This window comes from Ictalurus furcatus, chromosome 2, assembly GCF_023375685.1.
Source record: "Ictalurus furcatus strain D&B chromosome 2, Billie_1.0, whole genome shotgun sequence".
NCBI lineage: Eukaryota > Metazoa > Chordata > Actinopteri > Siluriformes > Ictaluridae > Ictalurus > Ictalurus furcatus.
In genome coordinates this window covers 22,944,547-22,965,517 of record NC_071256.1, presented here as the reverse complement: position 1 = coordinate 22,965,517, position 20,971 = coordinate 22,944,547, and the positions used below count along the sequence as shown (strand labels likewise).

Here is a 20,971-nt window from a genome sequence, read left to right as displayed (position 1 = left end):
AGCGAAAGCTCTCCCCCCTGCTGTAGCCTTCTCTATTCGAGGTACCGACAAATAGCCTGCACCTTTTGATCTAAGTAGGCGTGGTGGATCATAGAAAACCAAAAGGTCGCTTAGATATTGTGGCGCGAGACCGTTTAGTGCTTTATAGGCTAATAAAAGTATTTTATAGTTAATGCGGGATTCCACTGGGAGCCAATGCAGTATTGATAATATTGGTGTGATATGGTCGTATTTTCTAGTTCTAGTTAGGACTCTAGCAGCTGCATTCTGGACTAACTGGAGTTTGTTTATATTCCTACTGGAACATCCAGACAGTAAGGCATTACAGTAATCTAATCTAGAGGTGATGAATGCATGAACTAGTATTTCTGCATCATGTAGTGACAATATATTTCTTATATTAGAAATATTTCTGAGATGAAAGAAGGCTATCCTAGTAATATTATCTACATGAGCATCAAATGATAGGCTGGAGTCAATAATCACTCCAAGGTCTTTAACCGCTGTACATGTTGAAACAGAAAGTCCATCCAGAGTAACCATGTGATCAGAAAGATTATTTCTAGCTACACGTGATCCTAATAATAGTATTTCTGTTTTATCAGAATTAAGTAAAAGGAAGTTAGTTAACATCCAACGTCTAATGTCCTTTACACAATCCTCAACCTTACTAAGCTTCTGTCTGTCCTCTGGCTTCGCTGAAACATACAACTGTGTATCATCAGCATAACAGTGGAAGCTAATTCCATGCTTACGAATAATTTGTCCTGGGGGTAGCATATATAAAGTAAAAAGCAGTGGGCCTAAAACAGAACCCTGTGGAACTCCAAAGGTAACCTCAGTATGCGTGGAGAAGTCTTCATTTACATCTACGAACTGATAACGATCGGTCAGATAAGACCTGAGCCAGGAGAGGACTGTTCCCTTAATGCCAACAACATTTTCTAATCTATCAAGGAGAATAGTATGATCTATAGTATCAAAAGCTGCACTAAGGTCGAGTAACACAAGCAGCGAGACAAAACCCTGATCAGAGGCCAGTAGTAGGTCATTTACTACTTTAACTATCGCTGTCTCTGTGCTATGATGAAGTCTAAATCCTGACTGATACATTTCATGAATGTTATTCCTATCTAAGTACGAGCATAACTGCTTTGCTACAACCTTTTCTAAAATCTTAGAGAGGAAGGGGAGATTTGATATTGGTCTATAGCTGGACAGTTGAGAGGGGTCAAGGTCAGGTTTTTTAATCAAGGGTTTAATAACTGCTAATTTAAGTGATTTAGGTACATAGCCAGTGCTAAGGGAAGAATCGATTATATTTAAAAGTGGTTCAAATACTCCTGGACAAATCTGTTTAAAGAAACATGTAGATACAGGATCTAGTATGCAAGTTGATGAATTGGCTGAAGAGATTAATGTAGCTAGTTCGGTCTCTCTAAGCGGAGCAAAACACTCTAAACATTGATGTGATATTGCTACATTATCATCTAATAGGTTTGTTACAGTACTGTCCGGTTTTAATTTAATGGCCTGTATTTCACGTCTAATATTTTCAACCTTATCAATGAAAAATTTCATGAAATCTTCACTGCTATGTAATGATTGAGTGTTTCTCTCTGTAGTGGTTTTATTCCTAGTTAATTTTGCTACCGTGTTGAATAGGAATCTAGAATTGTTTTTGTTATCTATTAAGCAATTAAGGTGGAGAAATTGATTTTTCTAGCATTGCCAAGAGATTTTCTATATTTCAGTAGGCTCTCCTCCCATGCTGTTTGGAATATCACCAGTTTGGTTTGACGCCATTTACGTTCTAATTGTTGAGTTGTCTGTTTTAAGGTACGCGTTTGATCGTTATACCAGGGTGCTAATTTTTTCTCTCTAATTATTTTTCTTTTGAGTGGAGCCACTCTATCTAGTGTGTAGTGGAGTGTCGACTCCAAGCTTTCAGTCACCTGATCGAGTTCTATCGGATCTGACGGTGATCCAAATCTAATTGATGTTTCTGTGAGGTTATTTATGAAGCTCGGTGCAGTAGCTGATGTGTAGGTACGTTTTACGCAGTAGCGAGGCGAGGTGGAAATATTATGATCAATATGTATTATGAACGAAATAAGATAATGTCTGAGACAACTTCAGACTGCGGAAAAATTACAATATTTTCTATACTTAATCCGTATGTTAGTATCAGATCAAGAGTGTGACCACCATTATGAGTAGGCCCGATTACGTTCTGATTAATCCCTACTGAGTCTAAGATGGACACAACTGCTATTCTTAGAGGGTCTTCCAGGTTATCAAAATGAATATTAAAATCTCAGACGATTAATGCTTTATCTACAGACACAACCAGGTTTGAGACAAAGTCTGCAAATTCACTAAGAAATTCAGTATATGGCCCTCGAGGTCTGTAAATAATAATTAGAGGAATTGACTTATTTTTTGTGGCTACATAACTTATACCGGTATAAAGAATTTCAAAAGAATTAAATTTATAACTAGGTTTTTGTGTGACGACTAGATTTTTACTATGGATGAGACCAACACCTCCTCCTCTACCAGTTGAACGAGGCCGATGTACATAACTGTATCCAGGAGGACTGGCGTCATTTAATGCTATGTACTCGTTTGGTTTAATCCAAGTTTCCGTTAAACACATTAAATTACATTCCTGATCAGTAATGATTGCGTTAACAATAAGAGCCTTAGACGCAAGAGATCTAATGTTTAATAGTCCTAGCTTCAGATTAAAAGTGCTGGCTGTGCATTCAATATGATTTAATTTTATGTTAATTAGGCTACGTATGGATTGCAAAATTGGATTGTAAAGACTGATGGATTGTAAAATTGGATTGTAAAGACGTATGGATTGTAAAATTGGATTGTAAAGACTGATGGATTGTAAAATTGGATTGTAAAGACTGATGGATTGTAAAATTGGATTGTAAAGATGTATGGATTGGAAAATTGGATTGTAAAGACTGATGGACTGGAAAATTGGATTTGGGATATTTGTAACTTTTTTTAGTTTATGTTAAATGTGTGTTTAAATGTTTTTGCATATGTTTTTATTTTGTCTTTTTTTTGTTTGTTTGTTTGGCTTGGAGAATTACGAATACAGCAGCAGCAATGCACACACGCCAGGTGTTGAACTGTTGCTAGGAGATAACAACCGCGTTCTGAAGTGCTGTGAAGCCGGAAACAACATCAGGTCTCCAAAGGAAAAAATAGTATTTCAAATTAAAATCGCAAATAGCAAATGATTTATTAAATTATTTAAATACCAGATTATATGAAAGACTGTAGAGCTATAATATTTGTAGTTTTATGGATTTTTCTTTTTACTGGAAATGAATAAAAATGCTTACTGTTGCATTTAACTGACAAAGTGAATATTAAAATTTGTGTGGAAAAGTACTAAAAGGAATAAATAAATGTTTATTTTAATTAAGTGGAAACGTTTAATGTAATTATGGTGTGCACTTCTTCTTCTTCTTCTTCTTCTTCTTCTTCTTCTTCTTCTTCTTTTTATTCCACATTAATAAAGTTTGACACACCTACCCTACAAATTCCATTCAATTTTGTTTCATTTATTTTGAGCAAAAAATGTGGTGCAAATTTGTGTGTTACTTGAATAATCATGAAATGCACATCAAAACGTGTTAAATGAGGAAGATTTTCTGAAGATATGATAGAAAATAATAGAGTTTTATCAGAATAGCAAAAAATAGATGACTTATTTTGTATAGAAAAAGAAACAGTCTTTGCTAATGCCACCACAAACTATTTACATGTTTACAAAGTCCTATAATTTTGAGTTCAGGACAGTTAATGTCTGCTTTGAAAGTCACTATTTGTCACTGGACACATTCACAAGTCACCAAATCTAGTGAAAATGTTGCTAATTTGGCAACATTGGGAAGTTTTCAGTACGCGATTCTTATTTTAATGCAGGAGTACATTTAAACCCTATAATATAATTTTTTTCATTCATTCATTCATTTATTCATTCATTGTCAATAACCACTTAGGATAGGATGCCAGTCCATCACATGGCACCATGAACACATTCTCAAACTCATTTACACCTAGGGGCAGAGGAAACCAATGTTAACATCGGGAGAACATGTGAAATTCCACACAGTCAGTTCAGGATTGAACTGGTGACTCTCGAGCGGTGAGGTGGATACTTTTACTACAAACTTTCCAATAGAGGTTCACTGTTTTCTCCTTAAACACATAAATGATGATAAATCCTTTGTGATAATTTTCCAGAAGCTTATTGTAATAAATTTGTCACGTATTATCTTGTTTTCTTAATATAATATAATATAATATAATGTAATACAATATAATATAATATTTCCAGGGTTAGGGGTTCGATTCCTGATACAGGCCTGTGTGTGCAGCGTTTACATGTTCTCCCTGTTCTGTGGGGGTTTCCTCCGGGTACTCCGGTTTCCTCTCCCAGTCCAAAGACATGCACAGTAGGCTGATTGGCGTGTCCACAGTGTATGAATGTGTGTGAATGTGCATGCCCTGCGATGGGCTGGCACCCCATCCACCCTGCTGAAAAAAACCCCAATAGAAACTATTACAGAACTTCTAATAGTTTCCACTACAAACACAATTAAAACCATTACCATTATTATATGGTCCTTAATGGCCACCAATAGAAGGCAACAAATTACCAGTAGAGACCCTTCAGGGACCATTACAGTTTCCATTAAAACCAATACAATACCAATTATAACCATTAAAACCATTACAAATTCTATGAGGGTTTCTATTATTTGTTTTTTTTGTGTTTGTTTGTTTGTTTGTTTTTCTCCAGGCTATCCCGTAACCATGTGTAGGATAAGCAGTACAGAAAGTGGAGAGATGGATAATGTAATATAATATAATATAATATAATATAATATAATATAATATAATATAATATATAGCATGGTGTTATATTTGGTTTAATGTTTTATTATAACTGTTAAGACTTTTGTCTGTGCCAGTGCGCTCCTGGCGGCCATTTTGTTTAGCGGTTACTGTGTTTGGCTTCACGCGAAGTGAGTTTGAACCGTTTGGCAGCTCTGATTTAAAAACAAACTTGTTGCTGCTCAACTCGGTAGCCGTTCAACATGGTTTCCGTTTTGATTTGAGCTCCTACATGGATGCAGAAATACACATACACAGCTTGGACTTTGTGTGTTTATATTAGTTGATATAGAACAGTGTATTCACAGAGTGCAGTGACTTTGCCAGTGTTTTTGAATAAGGCGCTGGTCGGTAACGGATGCACTGTGTCACTAAGCTTATTTTAAATAGTGAGCGACTTTTCCGCCACTGAGTATTAGAGCATACCTGCAGTGGTGTAAAAGACTGTTTAGTTATGATGTATGTAAATTGAAAAGAGAAAACAGCTAAGAGACACAGCTAGTTTCTATTGTGCATTTTCATTAGACATGGTCTTCCCCTTGCTTTACTTTACAGGACATGATGAGTAGAGAAGAAGACTCTGTGGAGAAACTGGACTCTGAATTTGATCACTACTTAGTTGACATGAAACCCTTCGTGCTCAGGCTTCCAGATAAATCAGGTCAGTTTTACTGATGAACTAAACATAGCTGTGTTTATGTGTTTACCTCTCGGGGCAAGACATTTTTATATTCAAAGCAATACATTCTCACTTTATTGTACACCTGCACATTCATGCAGTTATCTAATCAGCCAATCATGTGGCAGCATTGCAATGCATAAAATCATGCGGATACAGGTCAAGAGCTTCAGTTAATGTTCACATCAAACATCAGAGTGAAGAAAAAGTGTGATCTCTGTGACTTTAACCAGGGCATGGTTGTTGGTGTCAGATGGTTGTTGGTGTCAGAAACTACTGATCTCCTAAGAGTTTACTCACAACAGTACGAAAAACAAAAAAACACAGAATGAGCGACAGTTCGGTCGGGGGAAATGCCTCGTTGACGAGAGAGATCTGAGGAGAATGACCAGACTGATTTGAGCTGACAGGAAGTGTATACGCAGAAGTTCTTAACCTTTTGTAACTAAACCTCCCCCCCCATCATGTGGCATGCCCCCACCCCCCCATCTATAATCTGTTTTTGATAGATAGATAGATAGATAGATAGATTTTTTTTGTTTGCTTTTGTGTTTTTGTACTTTTTTAATTACTTTTCATAACTTTTATGATTTTTAAAATAACTTTTATGATTTTTATAAAACTATATAACGGACAGGTGTGGAACATGAATGTTTCTGAACACTATAACCACTTTGAACAAGAGAACTAGGCTGTAATAACATGGACTATTTTACATGTAAAACATGCTGCATTCCAATCATCTTATGTTCTAAAAACATTCGTACATGGATGATGTAAATTGGGATGAAGGGTGCATCTCGCGTTATCCATGAGATTGTTAAATTTCTGGCTTTCAGCCACTCACTGAACAGAGCAGATGCAGAGAGAGGTGTGAGTGCAGTGGAAAGACCTCATGCTTGCAGGACAGTACTGGCGACATTTGAAAAGTTGCTAAGGTTTGTCCAAAAATTCGCTAGAATTGTTGCTATGCGTTTTTTATTTATTTATTTATTTTTGTTAGTTTTTTTTGCCGCAAAAAAGGGGGCTGAAAAGTCGCCACGGTGGCAACACTGGTCTACACTGACAGCTAGATAAAAGGCAGGATAAGCTCCTCCTCTCCCCAGCAAAAGGAATAATACAGAGGGAGAGGGAAACAGGGGTTTTTCATTTATGCACACTCTATTTGAAAAGCTATAATCATTTGGGGAGTCCCCAAATGATTCCCTGTCTGTGTTTTTTTTTTTCTTGAAAACAATTTGCGCCCCCCTTCCGATCTCTCTGGTCTGTAGTAACTCAAATAAGCACTCACTACAACTGTGGTGAACAGAAAAGCATCTCAGCATGCACAGAATATTGACCTTGAGGTGGATGAGCTACATCAGGGTCCACTCCTGTCAATCAACAAGAACAAGAATCTGAGGCACAGACTCACCCAAACTGATTGTAGCAAGTGCTTATTTGCGTTACTATAGACTTTGTCAGCTCAAACCAGTCTGGTCATTCTCCTCAGATCTCTCTCATCAACAAGGCATTTCCCCCGACAGAACTGTCGCTCATTCAGTGTTTTTTGTTTTTCGCACCGTTCTAAGTAAACTCAAGAATCTGTTGTGTGTGAAAATCCCAGGAGATCAGTAGTTTCTGAAATGCTCATACCAACCCATCTGATACCAACAACGATGCCGTGGTTAAAATCACAGAGATCACACTTTCTCTTCATTCTGATGTGTCCAGGTGGATACTACACACTAGTGGTTGAGGAGATTCTCCCCCCCTCTCCAATACTAAGTAAAGCACTTTGAGTGTCTAGAAAAGCCCTATATAAATGTAACTGTAAAATATGATTTCGGTTCATAAGATAATGATTCAATATTTGATGATGCCTCTGGATCTGGTACGATACAATACGATTTCGTAGCATCCGATCAATATGTGACCAACTTTGTTCAGAATCTAGGGAAAGCCTATTGTTGTCATGAATGAGTCGGATACAACTGCATATTTTTAAAAAAATAACCAAACAACTAAAAAAAAATAAGCGAAGACTGGAAAAGAAAACAAAACTGGAACGACTAAAACAAGGACCTAGACTAAGGCTAGGCAAGACAAAGCAAGTCAAGGTAAAGCAAAGAAAAGGAAACTCAACATGAAAGCAAAAACCACTCACATTGTAGATGTAACATCACACACTGGCAGCCATGCCAACTATGCACAAACACACAGTCGCTGCATTCACACCATGTAGTAATTACTGCTAAATGAGACCTTTAAGCTGTACTCGTGTTCGGCGCACGTGAACCGAAGAGGACTTTGGCTGAATGTGTGATGTGATGACGTCACCTGACGCATCTTTGCTCAGATCTGTGGAAAAACTGTGGTAATTTTGAAAAATTGTAAGCTCCTCCAAATTTTGCAGAGTTTGCTTGATTTTGTATTAAATTTCCGTGATCGCAAAATCCTGGAGGAACTGATTAGTGTCTTTCCTTGAAGAGCTTAATCTCCTCCTCATTAACCCAAATAACACAGTCGGACTGATCCAGATCTTGAGGAATGATCAGGCATGTTGGGTGAAGTTGACAGTCTGATGTTTAGTATCACTGTATCTGCTTACAGCGCAGTGCAGTCAATTAGTATATGTGATTAGTTTTATGAAAACAATGTTAAAGCATTTTTTACAGACTTTCATCTTGTGTGTGTGTGTGTGTGTGTGTGTATATATATATATATATATATATATATATATATATATATATATATATATATATATATACTTTAATATATATATTTAACTGTAAAATATGATTTCGGTTAAACATACTTAAATATATATATAAAGTATGTTTTTGAGTTGGGCCACATCACACTACCCCACTGTTCATTGTTTTCCTATAACAGCACACCCCATCATATTTATCACACCACCTTGTAAAAATGTGACATCCAAATTGAATGTTGGCCTGTATTAACACCTCAAATCGTCTAAACCAGAGCGTCAGCGGTGTGCCCTGTGGATTAAGAAGCTCTGTGATCCTGTGGCGTCCGGCTCTGGGCTGATGGGAAGGAAAAATCGAAATGCATACACCAGGCTTCTTCTGCACATGCTCAGGAAAGGAGTTCTTGAGGGACCATTTACCTACAAGCCTGAAGCGGGAAGCCTCAAGACTTTACCAACGTACATGGTAATTTTTTTTTTTCTACCAAGAAAATTCTGTTTTAATCTATTAAAAAATTTGGAAAATGTTCAATTTCAACCTTGCCATTGTCATGTAAACACAGTGGAGACAGATGCGAGTGCAGTTAAAGCTTTTATTGAAGAGAGGCAGGCAGACGAATCTAAATCGTATGCCAAATTGTGATCCATAAACTAGGCTTAGATTAGAATCGAGAAACCTTGCCTACTTGTTGTTGCCTACTTGTTCATTTAGATTAGTGTGGGTGGCTGTGGTTCATGTGGTAGAGCGGGTTGTCCACTAATCGTAGGGTTGGCGGTTCGATTCCCGGTCCACATGACTCCACATGCCAAAGTGTCCTTGGGCAAGACACTTAACCTCAGGTTGCTCCCGATGGCAAGTTAGCGCCTTGCATGGCAGCTCTGCTACCATTGGTGTGTGAATGTGTGTGTGAATGGGTGAATGAGACACAGTGAAAAGCGCTTTGGATAAAAGCGCTGTATAAGTGCGCCATTTACCATTTTGTATAGTTGAGGGGTGTCCAATCTTATCCGTAAAGGGCCGGTGTGGGTGCAGGTTTACATTCCAACCAAGCAGAAGCCACACCTGAGTCTATTGAAAGCCAAGATCAACTGATTAAACAGGTGGATTCAGGAGCGTCACCTGCTTGATTGGGGTGAAAACCTGCACTCACACTGGCCCTTTCCGGACAAGATTGGACACCCCGGTATATTCTGATGAGCAAAAAAAGCTAAATTTACAGCCGTGGTTTCATTTTATCCTATCGTGTATGACCTCTCATTAAATGTGTATAGAGACATTATAAGACCTAAGAAAACTAAAGCTTGGAAGGAAGTAGCAGAGATCATTGGTTCTTCTGGAGAGTGTTTATAGCCAGTACAGTTAGCCTGCTTTGCTAATCTGCCAACAGTCTAATCTGAGTTCAGGATAAATGTTATTTCATCTTACTATGTACTGCACACTGTGTATTGCTGTGATAAGAGTAAAGAGGTACTTTTCTTGACTTAAAGCTGCATTCATGCCATGTCGTAATTACGAGATTCCAACTTGTAAAAAGTGCTCACGTCCTCGTAGAACTCGGAATTACAACTTGTAAACTAGGTATTTTCCGAGAGTGCCGACTTGTAACACCTGACAGCTGCAATGTCATGCAGGAAAAACCCCAAATCGGTGGCGGCTTCAGCAGTAAAATGTAGTTAAGTAGTTATCTTGTGATATTTCTGTGTAATAAATCCGTATAACTGACGATTATTAATGTCTAAATAATGCAAGATTCATCTGAAAATAAACGACAGACATAAAATACAGTTTAACGTAGCTAACACAGAGTTGGATAACCGTCTAATGTTTAAAAATTGTTGTCATCTAGTAATCACGGTAATTCCAACATGGCGTGAACGCAGCCTAACATATAAACCAAACAATCAGTTGACTCCCTGATTGCTAGCTTTAGAAGTGTAAATACTGATTTGAAATCTTTGCTTTCCTCACCAGTCAGTGTACTACGATGAGCCGCTGGCGTCCCGGTCTCGAGCACAGAGCTCCACCATGCTGCCAGACTGGGTTTCTGGCGAACTTGATCGTGATGACACGTGGTCCGGTCTGCTGAAGGACTCCTCTCCACCTCATCCAAACTCAAACAGGTATTCACTTCACTAACTACACCCAGCCTTGGTGTTATTTAATCTTAGTGTATTGAATACGTTATATTTTGAATTTGGCCAAAAGGTTTGAATAATGTTGTGAATAACCTATGATTAATGTTGGGCTGGGCTTTCCAAGGCATTAAACAAATCCCACTCTGCCACCAATGTTTGATATGCTACAGTGTGATGTACTGGATACAGTTAAATCATTATTCATGGAAGCCCAAATCACTATCTAAAGATTTCAATTCGACTTCAGGCTGTAAATGCATAAGCAGCACATTTTGCACGGTGTATTCTTAAACCACGGTAGATAATCATATAACAAAAGACAGGCTGCATGTAAGATTAATAGCACTCGAGTGTTTTGATTTATTGCTCTAACTGGAAAGGTTCCATTTATGCACCTGTTCCCAATGAGACACTTTATATTATAGTACTCGGTAAGAACCAGTGTAACTACAATGAAGCATCACATGAATAAAAGGTAATTACAAGGCATTAAGTACAGGAAAAAAGTGCTAATTACAACATGTACTCGCGTTTGTGTAATTATATACCACCATGAAATATTGCCGTGTTCTGTACCAAAGCTGATTCAGAAACATGAGTGCAGCAATTCATATGAGGCAACATAAAAGAACGCTTGTAGTGTAACGGGGCAGATTTTATGGTAGTATTATTATTGACTGAGTATTGTTCTGTCAGCTATATTTCTTCTTTTTTGTTTTTGTTTTTAATTCCGTCATTTAAAAGTTAGATTTCAACATTTTATATCCATGTCACTATAGAATGTAGCTATCCAGCAACTTGATTAAAGTGCTTTGCGACTAAAGCACACTGACGCCTAGTGCACATTACTCAATGTTAGCCCTGATTTCCTAGCCCGTGTCCAATCTTGGACCATCTCCCCCTATATACCTCCAATCCCCATGTTTTGTTAAGATTTTTTTAGGTTTTGTAAAGTCCCCATGAAATCAAAATAAACGTTTTGTGGCTTTTAGTCTGAATATGCTAGCCTTAAGGTTCTCTATAAACTAGGGTGCTCCAAAACAATGATAAAATTTGCATTTAGAAGATATATGCATGCAAAATATACAGTCTCTCTCTGTACCAGTTATACGGATCAACTGCTTTGATGACCTCGTTCTGCACTTCAGCTGCTCATCAGGTTTTCTGTCCAATCAAATGCTCTCTAGAATCGGAAGTGTCCCGCCCCCAAGATTATAAACGTCACCTTGAAGAAGTTGCCGTCTTTGGCTGTTCGAACGTTCGCGCTTTTATTCAGTCGGTTAAGAAGGAAGTGGTTTGAATGCATTCACTTTCAATTTTTCCGATTTCAGTTTTCTTGTCAAGTACGGCTTAGCCCGGGCTGTGAGGTAAGCTAAATGCTACTGGTTGTTTAAAAAATGGGGGAGGAGCCACTCGACATGTCTCGCAGTGACTTCCTGTTTCAGTGGAAATCATGTCAACATGTCGAATAACATTGTGCGTTTCAAGGCACTTCCTGGTGACATTAAGGATTGTTTTGGTAAATATATATATTTTAAAATTTCCCAGAATAAAGCCATTCATACACAATCATTGTTAAGTTAGAACTTCCTTGTCATGCTTATAACATATTTATTACTTTTGCCATCCTCTCCAAACCCCAAAGTTTTCATTCTATGTACGTACAGTATATAAGTAAACTCATAAGCAGCTGGATACAGCTTCCAGACAACTCCATCCAGGCAATATGGCATGCTCTTTGAACTCAGACAAAATCCTATTAAATCAGCTGTTATGGCTGGCATCGAGCTGAAACTAACAGCGCACATAGCAAAATGGGCGAGAGTACCGTCTCGCCTTTGTGGCGCAAAAACAAACTTGTGAAGCTTTCTCTCTGCCTGATCCACTTGACTGGAGAACTTTTTTTCTTCACACCACATCAAAAGGATGATGAATATTTAGGCAAAGCGAGACTAAACACTCATGACTAGTGGTTTCAGTTATTGCGTACGTCTTCCGGAATTGTATTTCAATGTTCTTTGCTTTCGCACATGCGGTGTCTTGATTTGACTGCCCGAACTTTAATACCATTTCGCGATGAAAGCCTTTCCTTAAACTTTCTTTTCATCCACATGCAAGCTAGTTATAAGAAATACACAAAGCTGCCTCTAAAAAGGGCTACATACCACAGCATTCTCAGATCTGATATTTGAGGAATTTGTATTATTGACTTCAAGACATTCTCTCTGCTATTAACATCATATATTAGCTTGTTTTATGGATGTTCCGCAAGATAAAACGATAAAAAGTATAGTGTGTCATTCTTTAATTATTAAAAAAATATGGAATCATTGGCAAATTGTTGTGGTGTAAGAGGAGTAAAATATTTTGGGATGACTGGGTGGTAATGGTTGATTAATTGAATTTCCTTTAATAGCATGAAATAGCTAATAAATAATAGCTGGGGATTAATAAAGTATTTATCTTATCTTTAGCCTTAATTGTCACTGAGCCTTAATAGAGATTATTGTAGAAATATGGAACTCTCCTATTTGCTCATAATGTCTGTAAAACAGGCTTGACTGATTTAGAAATTTTATAGCATTTCTAAAAATGTTCAGTGCATGTAGAAATGTTTTGGGGTTTTTTTGGTGGTGATGTCATCATCTGCTCGACTGTTTCTGATAGGAGGAGTCATGTTCTCTGCATTAAAAAGCTGACCTTCCTACACTGCATTTGATCTGTTCCTTTTGAAGTAAGGGCTCCTCTTAATCAGAGGAGACAGAACCAAATATAGGGAGTGAGTTTTGCATTTTTTTTGCCTAGCTGCACTTTGAAAGTGTGGACTTGTTGGGGGAGGGATTGAAGTCCAGGGTCTGATTTGGATATGCTCATTAAAGGCATTTAGATCACAGGCCAAGTCCTTGTGGAGCAGTTCTTTCATGTGTCCCTCTTGTTTAGATTAGATGAAAAGGGCCGAGCATGTCAGCTCACTTATGATGTGGCTGCGTTTGATCGCTATCAGTGAGGTGGCGATGAGGAAACACTTGCATTTTCTTTTCTGTTAGATTTTTTTTCAGTGTGTATTTGTTTGTTTATTTGTTGATGGGAGTGGCACCCAGCCTTTCTTTTTTTTTTTTAGCTAGCTGTTACTTTTAGTTGCTGTGAAATATGTAACACTGGATGCAGCCATAAGAGCATCCAGCCATAGGAAACTTTCTGTGTTTCCTCTACATTAAGGCAAGACAAGGCACTACAGGTAGCTACAACAATTCTGGCCAATCATTTTTTTTCAGACATAAAGTCTTCTCTTCAACTATTGTAACAATATGATCAAAACTCAACAGAAAACTGTAAATTTCACTGTGCATCACATTATCTGAAATTTAGCAACCTGAATGAACATGTATAGTATATATACGGCCTGTATATTCGTTTATATATTTAAGTATATATACTTGTTTGTCCAGCATGTCCCACAGGTGCTCGATCGGATTGAGACCTGGGGAATTTGGGGGCCAATTCACTTTGAGCTCTTTGTCATAGTCCTCAAATATGAAAACGGTCACTGCTGTTAGTGAATACTGTTGCCTTGAAGGGGTGTACTTGGTCTGCAACAATGTTTAGGTAGGTGGTACGTGTCAAATTAACATTCATATAAATGCCAGGACACAAGGTTTCCTGGCAGAACATTGTCAAGAGCATCGCACTGCCTCTGCCAGCTTGCCTTCTTCCCATAATGCATCTTGGTACCATCTCTTCCCCATGTAAGCGATGCACACGCACCTGGCCGTCCAAGTTATGTAAAAGAAAACGTTATTCATCAACCAGGTCACCTTCTTCCATTGCTCCATAGTGTAGTTCTGATGCTCACATGCCTATTGTAGGCGCTTTCAGCGGTGGATAGGGGTCAGCATGGGCACTCTGACCGGTCTGCAGCTACGCAGCCACATACACAGAAAGCTGTGTATTTTGACACCTTTCTATCATAGCCAGCATGAACTTTTTCAGCAATTTGTGCTACAGTAGCATCTCTGTAAATCAGACCAGACAGGCTAGACTTCGCTCCCCACGTGCATGAATGAGCCTTGGGTGCCCATGACCCTATCGCTGGTTAACAGGTAGTCCTTCCTTGAACTACTTTTGGTAAGTTTAAACCATAGCATACTGGGAACAACCCACAAGACCTGCCGTTTTGTAGATGCTCTGACCCAGTCATCTGGCTATAAGAAATTTGTCCCTTGTCAAAGTTGCTTAGATTATTTTTCCTGCTTCCAACACATTAACTTTGGGAACTGAGTTCACTTTCTGTCTAATATATCCCACCCCTTGACAGGTGCCACTATAATTATTCACTTCACCTGTCCTTGGTATTAATGTTATGGCTGATTGTCCCTTATAAACTCCACTAAACTGAACTACAACAGTTTTTCTCTAAATATGATTTTTCTATATTCCAAACCAAAAATCTATTTTTCGATGACCTGCATTCATTGAAATTTCATGTTTATTCCTATCTTTGATGTTGGATTGTCAGATTTATATTAGAATTTATACTGAAAAATGACAGAACTTTGTTCAATATTGTCCTGTAGTGTTTTCTTGTTAAACAATAAAGAAATAAAATGAGACCAAACTGTTCTGTAAATTGTCTTTAGTGAGATAATTACTTTAATTCCATCATCTGAAGAGTAGATTTTTTTTTTTGTATTCAAATGTATGCATATTTAATAAGGTTGATCAGGGTGGTGCAGCGGGTAGCATTGCTGCCTTGCAGCTCCAGGGTTCGATTCTGAGCTCAGGTGACTGTCTGCATGGAGTTCTGCATGTTCTCCCTATGTTCGTATGGGTTTCTTCTGGATTCTCTGGTTTCTTCCCAAAAGCAAGCTGGTAGGTGGATTGGCTAAGATATATTGCACCTAGGGGTGTGTGTGTGGTGCCTTGCGATGGATTGGCATCCCATCCAGGGTGTATTCCCGCCTCACGGCCCAGTGTTCCTGGGATTGACTCAGGATCCACTATGACCCTGATCAGCATAAAATGGTGTAGAACCCCAGTGTGTGAGGGTGTGGAGGAGGACTCGAGGGACCGGCAGAATCTTAACTGAGCCCCGGGGCTCACTTTTATTCAGAACATGCTTTTCAGTGCACTTTCAAAACATAACACAACACTTGCAACAGGTTCAGGTTCATTCTTCTTGGTGTGTGTACATGTGTGTGTGTATGTATCGCAAGTTCCCCAAAAAAGAAAGAACAAACAGTCACAAATACGATGACTGGCAATAATACAACACATGAGAATCATCACACGTTACCTGCCAGTTCGGCCTGTATCCTCTCCGTCCACAGCTGACGCTTGACCACGTCGCCACAAACAGTTACTGAACGTGAGTGTGAATTGAGAAATATATATATATATATATATATATATATATATATATATATATATATATTTGATAATATTTAAGATTTAATATTTAAAATCCCAATGCAAAAATAAATGTAAGAATACCAACAGTCAACTGGCAAAGATAGATTGTGATATCTCTCGTTTCAAAAGTAGTGACCTAAGGCAGCTACTATCTAGAGTGGACCTTCTGGTTTTAAGGAGATAATAATAATAATAATAATAATAATAATAATAAAAACGCTTTCAACCCCAAGAGCTCTTTGGGTAAAACAAATATTGAGAAGGGGTTTTAAAGATTCTCAGAATGTAAAGAAACTCTGGCTGTTTCTCTGGTGTCTTCACCAATATAGTTTTGGAACAGTCCGCATATTTAAACACACACATCTTAAGATTACAGAAATCACTTCGCTCCCTGACATTCCAAGTACCTTTTCCAGCAAACCACTTCAGTTTCTATGTCGACAGTTTGTTCTTTGGCCACCAGGTGGCGCTCTGTGCTTAACTACATCTCTGAGGCAGTAAGCTGGTCATGGGAAACACTCCACCCGGAGTTAGGTGGAGGGTTAGGTCAGCCAGCCTGCCTTGGCAAACCCTCCACACTCATTTCAACCTCTTAATATGTCATGTTGCTTATGGACAATGTGCATGGTTTCTATGATGTGCTGTTGTGTTTGGCTGAAAATCAGGAAGTGTGAGAACTGAGAACAGAGAGCAAGAGGAGAGATCCAGGACCAAGCGCTAGCTGCCTGTTGACTCAGCACTGTTGTGCTACTTACTGTAACAGGATTTTGTCAAACACTCTTCTCAAAGAAAAAGACGGCAAATATCGCCTATTTATTATGTAAAGCGCTCCACTTGCCTTCATTGCCCCCCCCCCCCACGCTTTAATTCATCTTAAATGTTGTTCTGGAAACATGACTGGTTAGTTATTTCGACATACCGTAAAAACTGGAGTTACAATGCTCCATCTCTCTAATCGTTTATGTTATAATGTATATGTTTGCTTTGGGAAAGTTTGACTTTTTTTTAGCAGCATTTGTTAGAAAAATGTAGAATTATTAGTAGATTGTAGGAAACAAAAGTGATGGAGTAAACATTTCAAAACTGAAACTTCGCAATAATGTGAGATATGTGGGTTGTTGTTGTTTTTGTTTTTGGAACTGTAATTCTCAAAGTGTTCTCTTTCTCTCCTTTAACTAGGACTAAACCCTGACTAATCTCGATTTTCACTAAATATTTTGAGAAACATTGTACTCTAAATAGCATTTGCTTATTTATTAAATAGAATTAATATAGAAATGTTTAATTACAGTTTTTACACATTTTGAATGTTGCAAAAATGAATGTTAAATTGATTTCATGAAATGGCCATCATGTCTAACCGGTTCATTAATAAGTAGTCTAAGTGTGACAGACTGCAATTTCCATAGTAACAGCTCACACAGGGATTTGTATGATGAGAATGTCTACATAAACAGATTTTTTAAAAAACAAGCGTAATCCTCAATATGGTGAAGCTATCGAGTGCTTGATATGGTGAAAATGATATAGAGATGTTTGGCATGAGTCTCCGGCGTCAGCGCTTTTGTAACCCTTTGTCAGGGTAAAGCTGTAACTTTATGTTCCAACTTGGGAAGGTCTTCGTGTTCTTAGTTTTCTCAATAACACGACACACTGCTCTTTTTTTTTTTGTCTTATTTACTTCAAGAGAGAGAAAAAGAGTCTGGTGAGGGAATGACTCTTTATAGCTGTTTATATTTTTATATATATTTTTTGCAGACATTCCACAATATTGAATGAAACACATGAAATGTTGTTTAATGAGTATTGGCAGATTGCTGTGGTATAAAGGGAATCAAACACTTCAGAAACTTTGGATATAACAATACATTCAGTAAAATAGAACAATGCAAAAAAAAAAAAAAAAAATATATATATATATATATATATATATATATATATATATATATATATATATATATTTGTGCAAATATCTGTAGTTGTAACTAGAATTAGTTTGTATAAACAAGTAATAATTAAATAAATGGAAGCAGTATGCTTGAGTGAATCTCAGTGGTCCGAGAATGCCGCTTTACTTGTCAACTTAGAGGATTAAGCTCTACCTTTAACCCCCTTTCATTTTGGCCATCTGGGCCTGCATCAAGCATATGAAAACCCTTAACCAGATGCTAACCATTGGCAGCGTTAAGAGACTTCAGATGCGTTCCAGGGTCTGGCTAAAGCACAGAGTGTCCACGCTGGCCTTGCCTCCAGGTGCCAGACTTTTGAAGTGAGAGGGTGGAGGACTTAAATGCCCTGGGGAGCAAGAGCGGGGGTTGTGCATGGTTCCTCTCTGAGGGCTTGGAGACGTGGCCTGGGCCCAATCTCAACACCTGGAGGTCAGGCGGCTTTAATCAGTGGCACCTTGCCACTCCAGCGCAGACCCGGGCCCCTCTCAATGCTTTGATCTCATTCAATTATCTCCGTCCACCTGTTAACGGCTGGCCACCAATCACAACGGCCTGCCCTCATCTGCTGCCTCAAAAGAGTATGTGTGTGTGTGTGTGTGTGTGTGTGCGTGTGCGTGCGCATATGGACAGCTCTCTAGAGATTAAACAGGGCTGTCTTTATTGACCTGTCATTCTATGTAAACAGCTGTAAGGTAGTCTTTACTCCTTTTGTGCCTGTTTGATGTGCTCTTAATTTTTATTCATGCTGCAGTTATGCTCTCCTTTTCATCAGTAGGCAAAAGATTATGTATTCAGATACTTATTTAGGGCTGCAACTAATGATTATTTTCATAATCGATTAATCAGTCGGTTATAATTTTTTATCGATTCATCTGAAAACATTTTGACACTTTTTATTTATTTAAAATTAAATCCACAATCTGAGTTTTACACACATAAAATTCCGCCTAAAACTTTATAAAAAAGTAAAACAATGTGTGTATCTCTCTCTCTCTCTCTCTCTCTCTCTCTCTCTCTACCTCTCTACCTATGTTTATTTTGATCATAGTATTTTGATTAGACATTACAGATCTTACTTGCGCTCATACTGTTTATCACCGCGTCTACACTGTGAGCCAGCAGCAACGGCCTCGTTACAAACCGATCTCTCCCGTTATAATAATCGACAGATATTTTCACTGCAAGCGTGCAAATACAGCATAGAATAACAATAAACTTGAATTAAACGAAACTTTTTAAGCAATTCGCATTCATTTCCCCAACCCCTTGCAAACCGTGGATCATTTTGGATATAAACATGGATTTGCGCATCACCGTCATGCTTCTATGCTACACAAGCTCCGCTGAATTAAAAACACATTACAGTGAAGACTGTACTAGAAGAGAACACTACTGTGTGCACACTGAGTAAGTTTATATTGCAGTGTTTCTGATGTGTTTAGGGATTCATTTTAGTTTAGGGATTATTTCAGTGAGAACGCACATCACAGGGGGGCATTTACTAGTGCAGATGCAATGGAGAACGTTTTCAGCAATCACAAGCATATGGTGCTTTGGTTTTAACTCCTAAAAACAAAGGAGAATGAGCTTCTTTTCTCGTTCACCATTTTCTAACAATGTTCATCCATCCATTTTCCATACCTGAATGGAGCTTATCCCTGGGGACTCGGGGCACAAGGCGGGGGACACCGTGGACGGGGTGCCAAACCATCGCAGGGCACAATCGCACACACACATGCACTACAGACAATTTAGAGATGCCAATCAGCCTACATCGCATGTCTTTGGACTGGGGAAGGAAACCTGCGTATCCAGAGGACACCCTGAAGCACGGGGAGAACATGCAAACTCCGCACACACAGGGTGGAGGCGGGATTTGAACCCCAAACCCGGAAGGTTCGAGGCAGATGCGCTAAACACTAAGCCACCATGCCATCATGGTGCAGCAAACGGTGGACTCACATTTACACTATTAGACACAGCTGCACTGAGGTACAGCAGAGACTTAGCTTATCGGGTTAGCAGTCTATTAGCATGAGATTTTTGAAAGCTGATCAGTTTGAGAATGTACAGAGTAGAAGCTGAGAGCTGAATATACTAAAATACTAAAGCGCTGCTGCATCACTATCTTTAAGCAGAGATAAAGCGAGGGCTAAATCCTACTGGCACCACTATCAGTGGATAGTGGAATGGCATTGTTGGTAACATAGGAAACACTAAAGACTCTGACGATCACATGCTAATTATAACGACGAATATGCAGGTCATTCAGGGTGGATTTTTCTTTCAGCGTGTGTCATCAGCTCATGAACTCACTCCTAATAAGCCTCTGAGGCAAACCGCTTGCCAAAATCAACAAAAATTAAAGTCAGTGGTCAGTCACTGCTAACCAACGAGCCTTCAACAAACTTGTTGCTTTTAGGCAAACTGTAACCGAACAGTGGACCGGGTAGATGTAAATCCACAGCGAAATATACTGGCATGTTAACGTGTGTATCTGCACACCAGTGTCGCAAGCAGTCAGTTGCAGTTGAGAACAGGATGTGGCTCATGATTCTTTTATTGTTAGTAGCACAGAAACGCTTTGATGTGAGTCTCAGCTGCTTCGATGTGCGTCACTAAACTGGAAGGCTGGTTAACTCGGGAAGCATCAAAGTAAATAGAGCGTGGTGTGTGGCATCTGTATGCAAACACACAGATGGATTTACAATAGCTGTGAGCCTGTTGGCTTGAGTGCTGGTGAGGGGCGGTACGCTTCAACACACTGCAATATGTGACACCAAACTCTTACAATTAGAAATGCACCGGTCCCACTCTTAATTTATTTTTAAAATACCAATATAGGAACAATATTATATTAATTCAGTATGCCTGACAGTAGCAACGCTATTAATAATGTGAAATAGTACTTAATCAGGTAATCTGAATTTTTTTTTAACTCATCTTAAGTATTCAAAACCATATGTTTTTATATCAATGTAATTATTAAAGTATGTTTTGGGTAAATACAGCTCAATCTCATTTAGTTTATTGATCTGATCAGATCACTGCATCTATTATTATTATTATTATTATTATTATTATTATTATTAATACTACTATTATTATTATTCTTAGTCTATAACTTTGATTAGTGTAATTGTTTAGTCATGCAATCTTGCCAATTACAATTAAGAT

At 38.4% G+C, this 20,971-nt stretch overlaps 1 protein-coding gene across 11 annotated transcripts in view; it reads left to right on the top strand.

Moving 5' to 3' along the window:
• The first annotated feature begins 5,041 nt into the window (after positions 1 to 5,041).
• cep112 (centrosomal protein 112) overlaps positions 5,042 to 20,971 on the top strand; it is a 151,504-nt gene continuing 135,574 nt past the window's right edge. For 8 of the 11 annotated variants that reach the window (XR_008388926.1, XR_008388925.1, XR_008388928.1 and 5 more), the window contains exons 1-4: positions 5,067 to 5,197; positions 5,485 to 5,590; positions 8,576 to 8,766; positions 10,273 to 10,421. Coding sequence is in view for 8 of the 11 variants with exons in the window: in XM_053653608.1 (XP_053509583.1) it covers positions 5,162 to 5,197; positions 5,485 to 5,590; positions 8,576 to 8,766; positions 10,273 to 10,421 (482 nt within the window). In the remaining 3 variants the exon portion in view is untranslated. Of the gene's footprint in view, positions 5,389 to 5,484; positions 5,591 to 8,575; positions 8,767 to 10,272; positions 10,422 to 20,971 lie in introns of all 11 variants that reach the window. The other 3 variants (XM_053653597.1, XM_053653600.1, XM_053653595.1) reach the window with 3 other exon arrangements.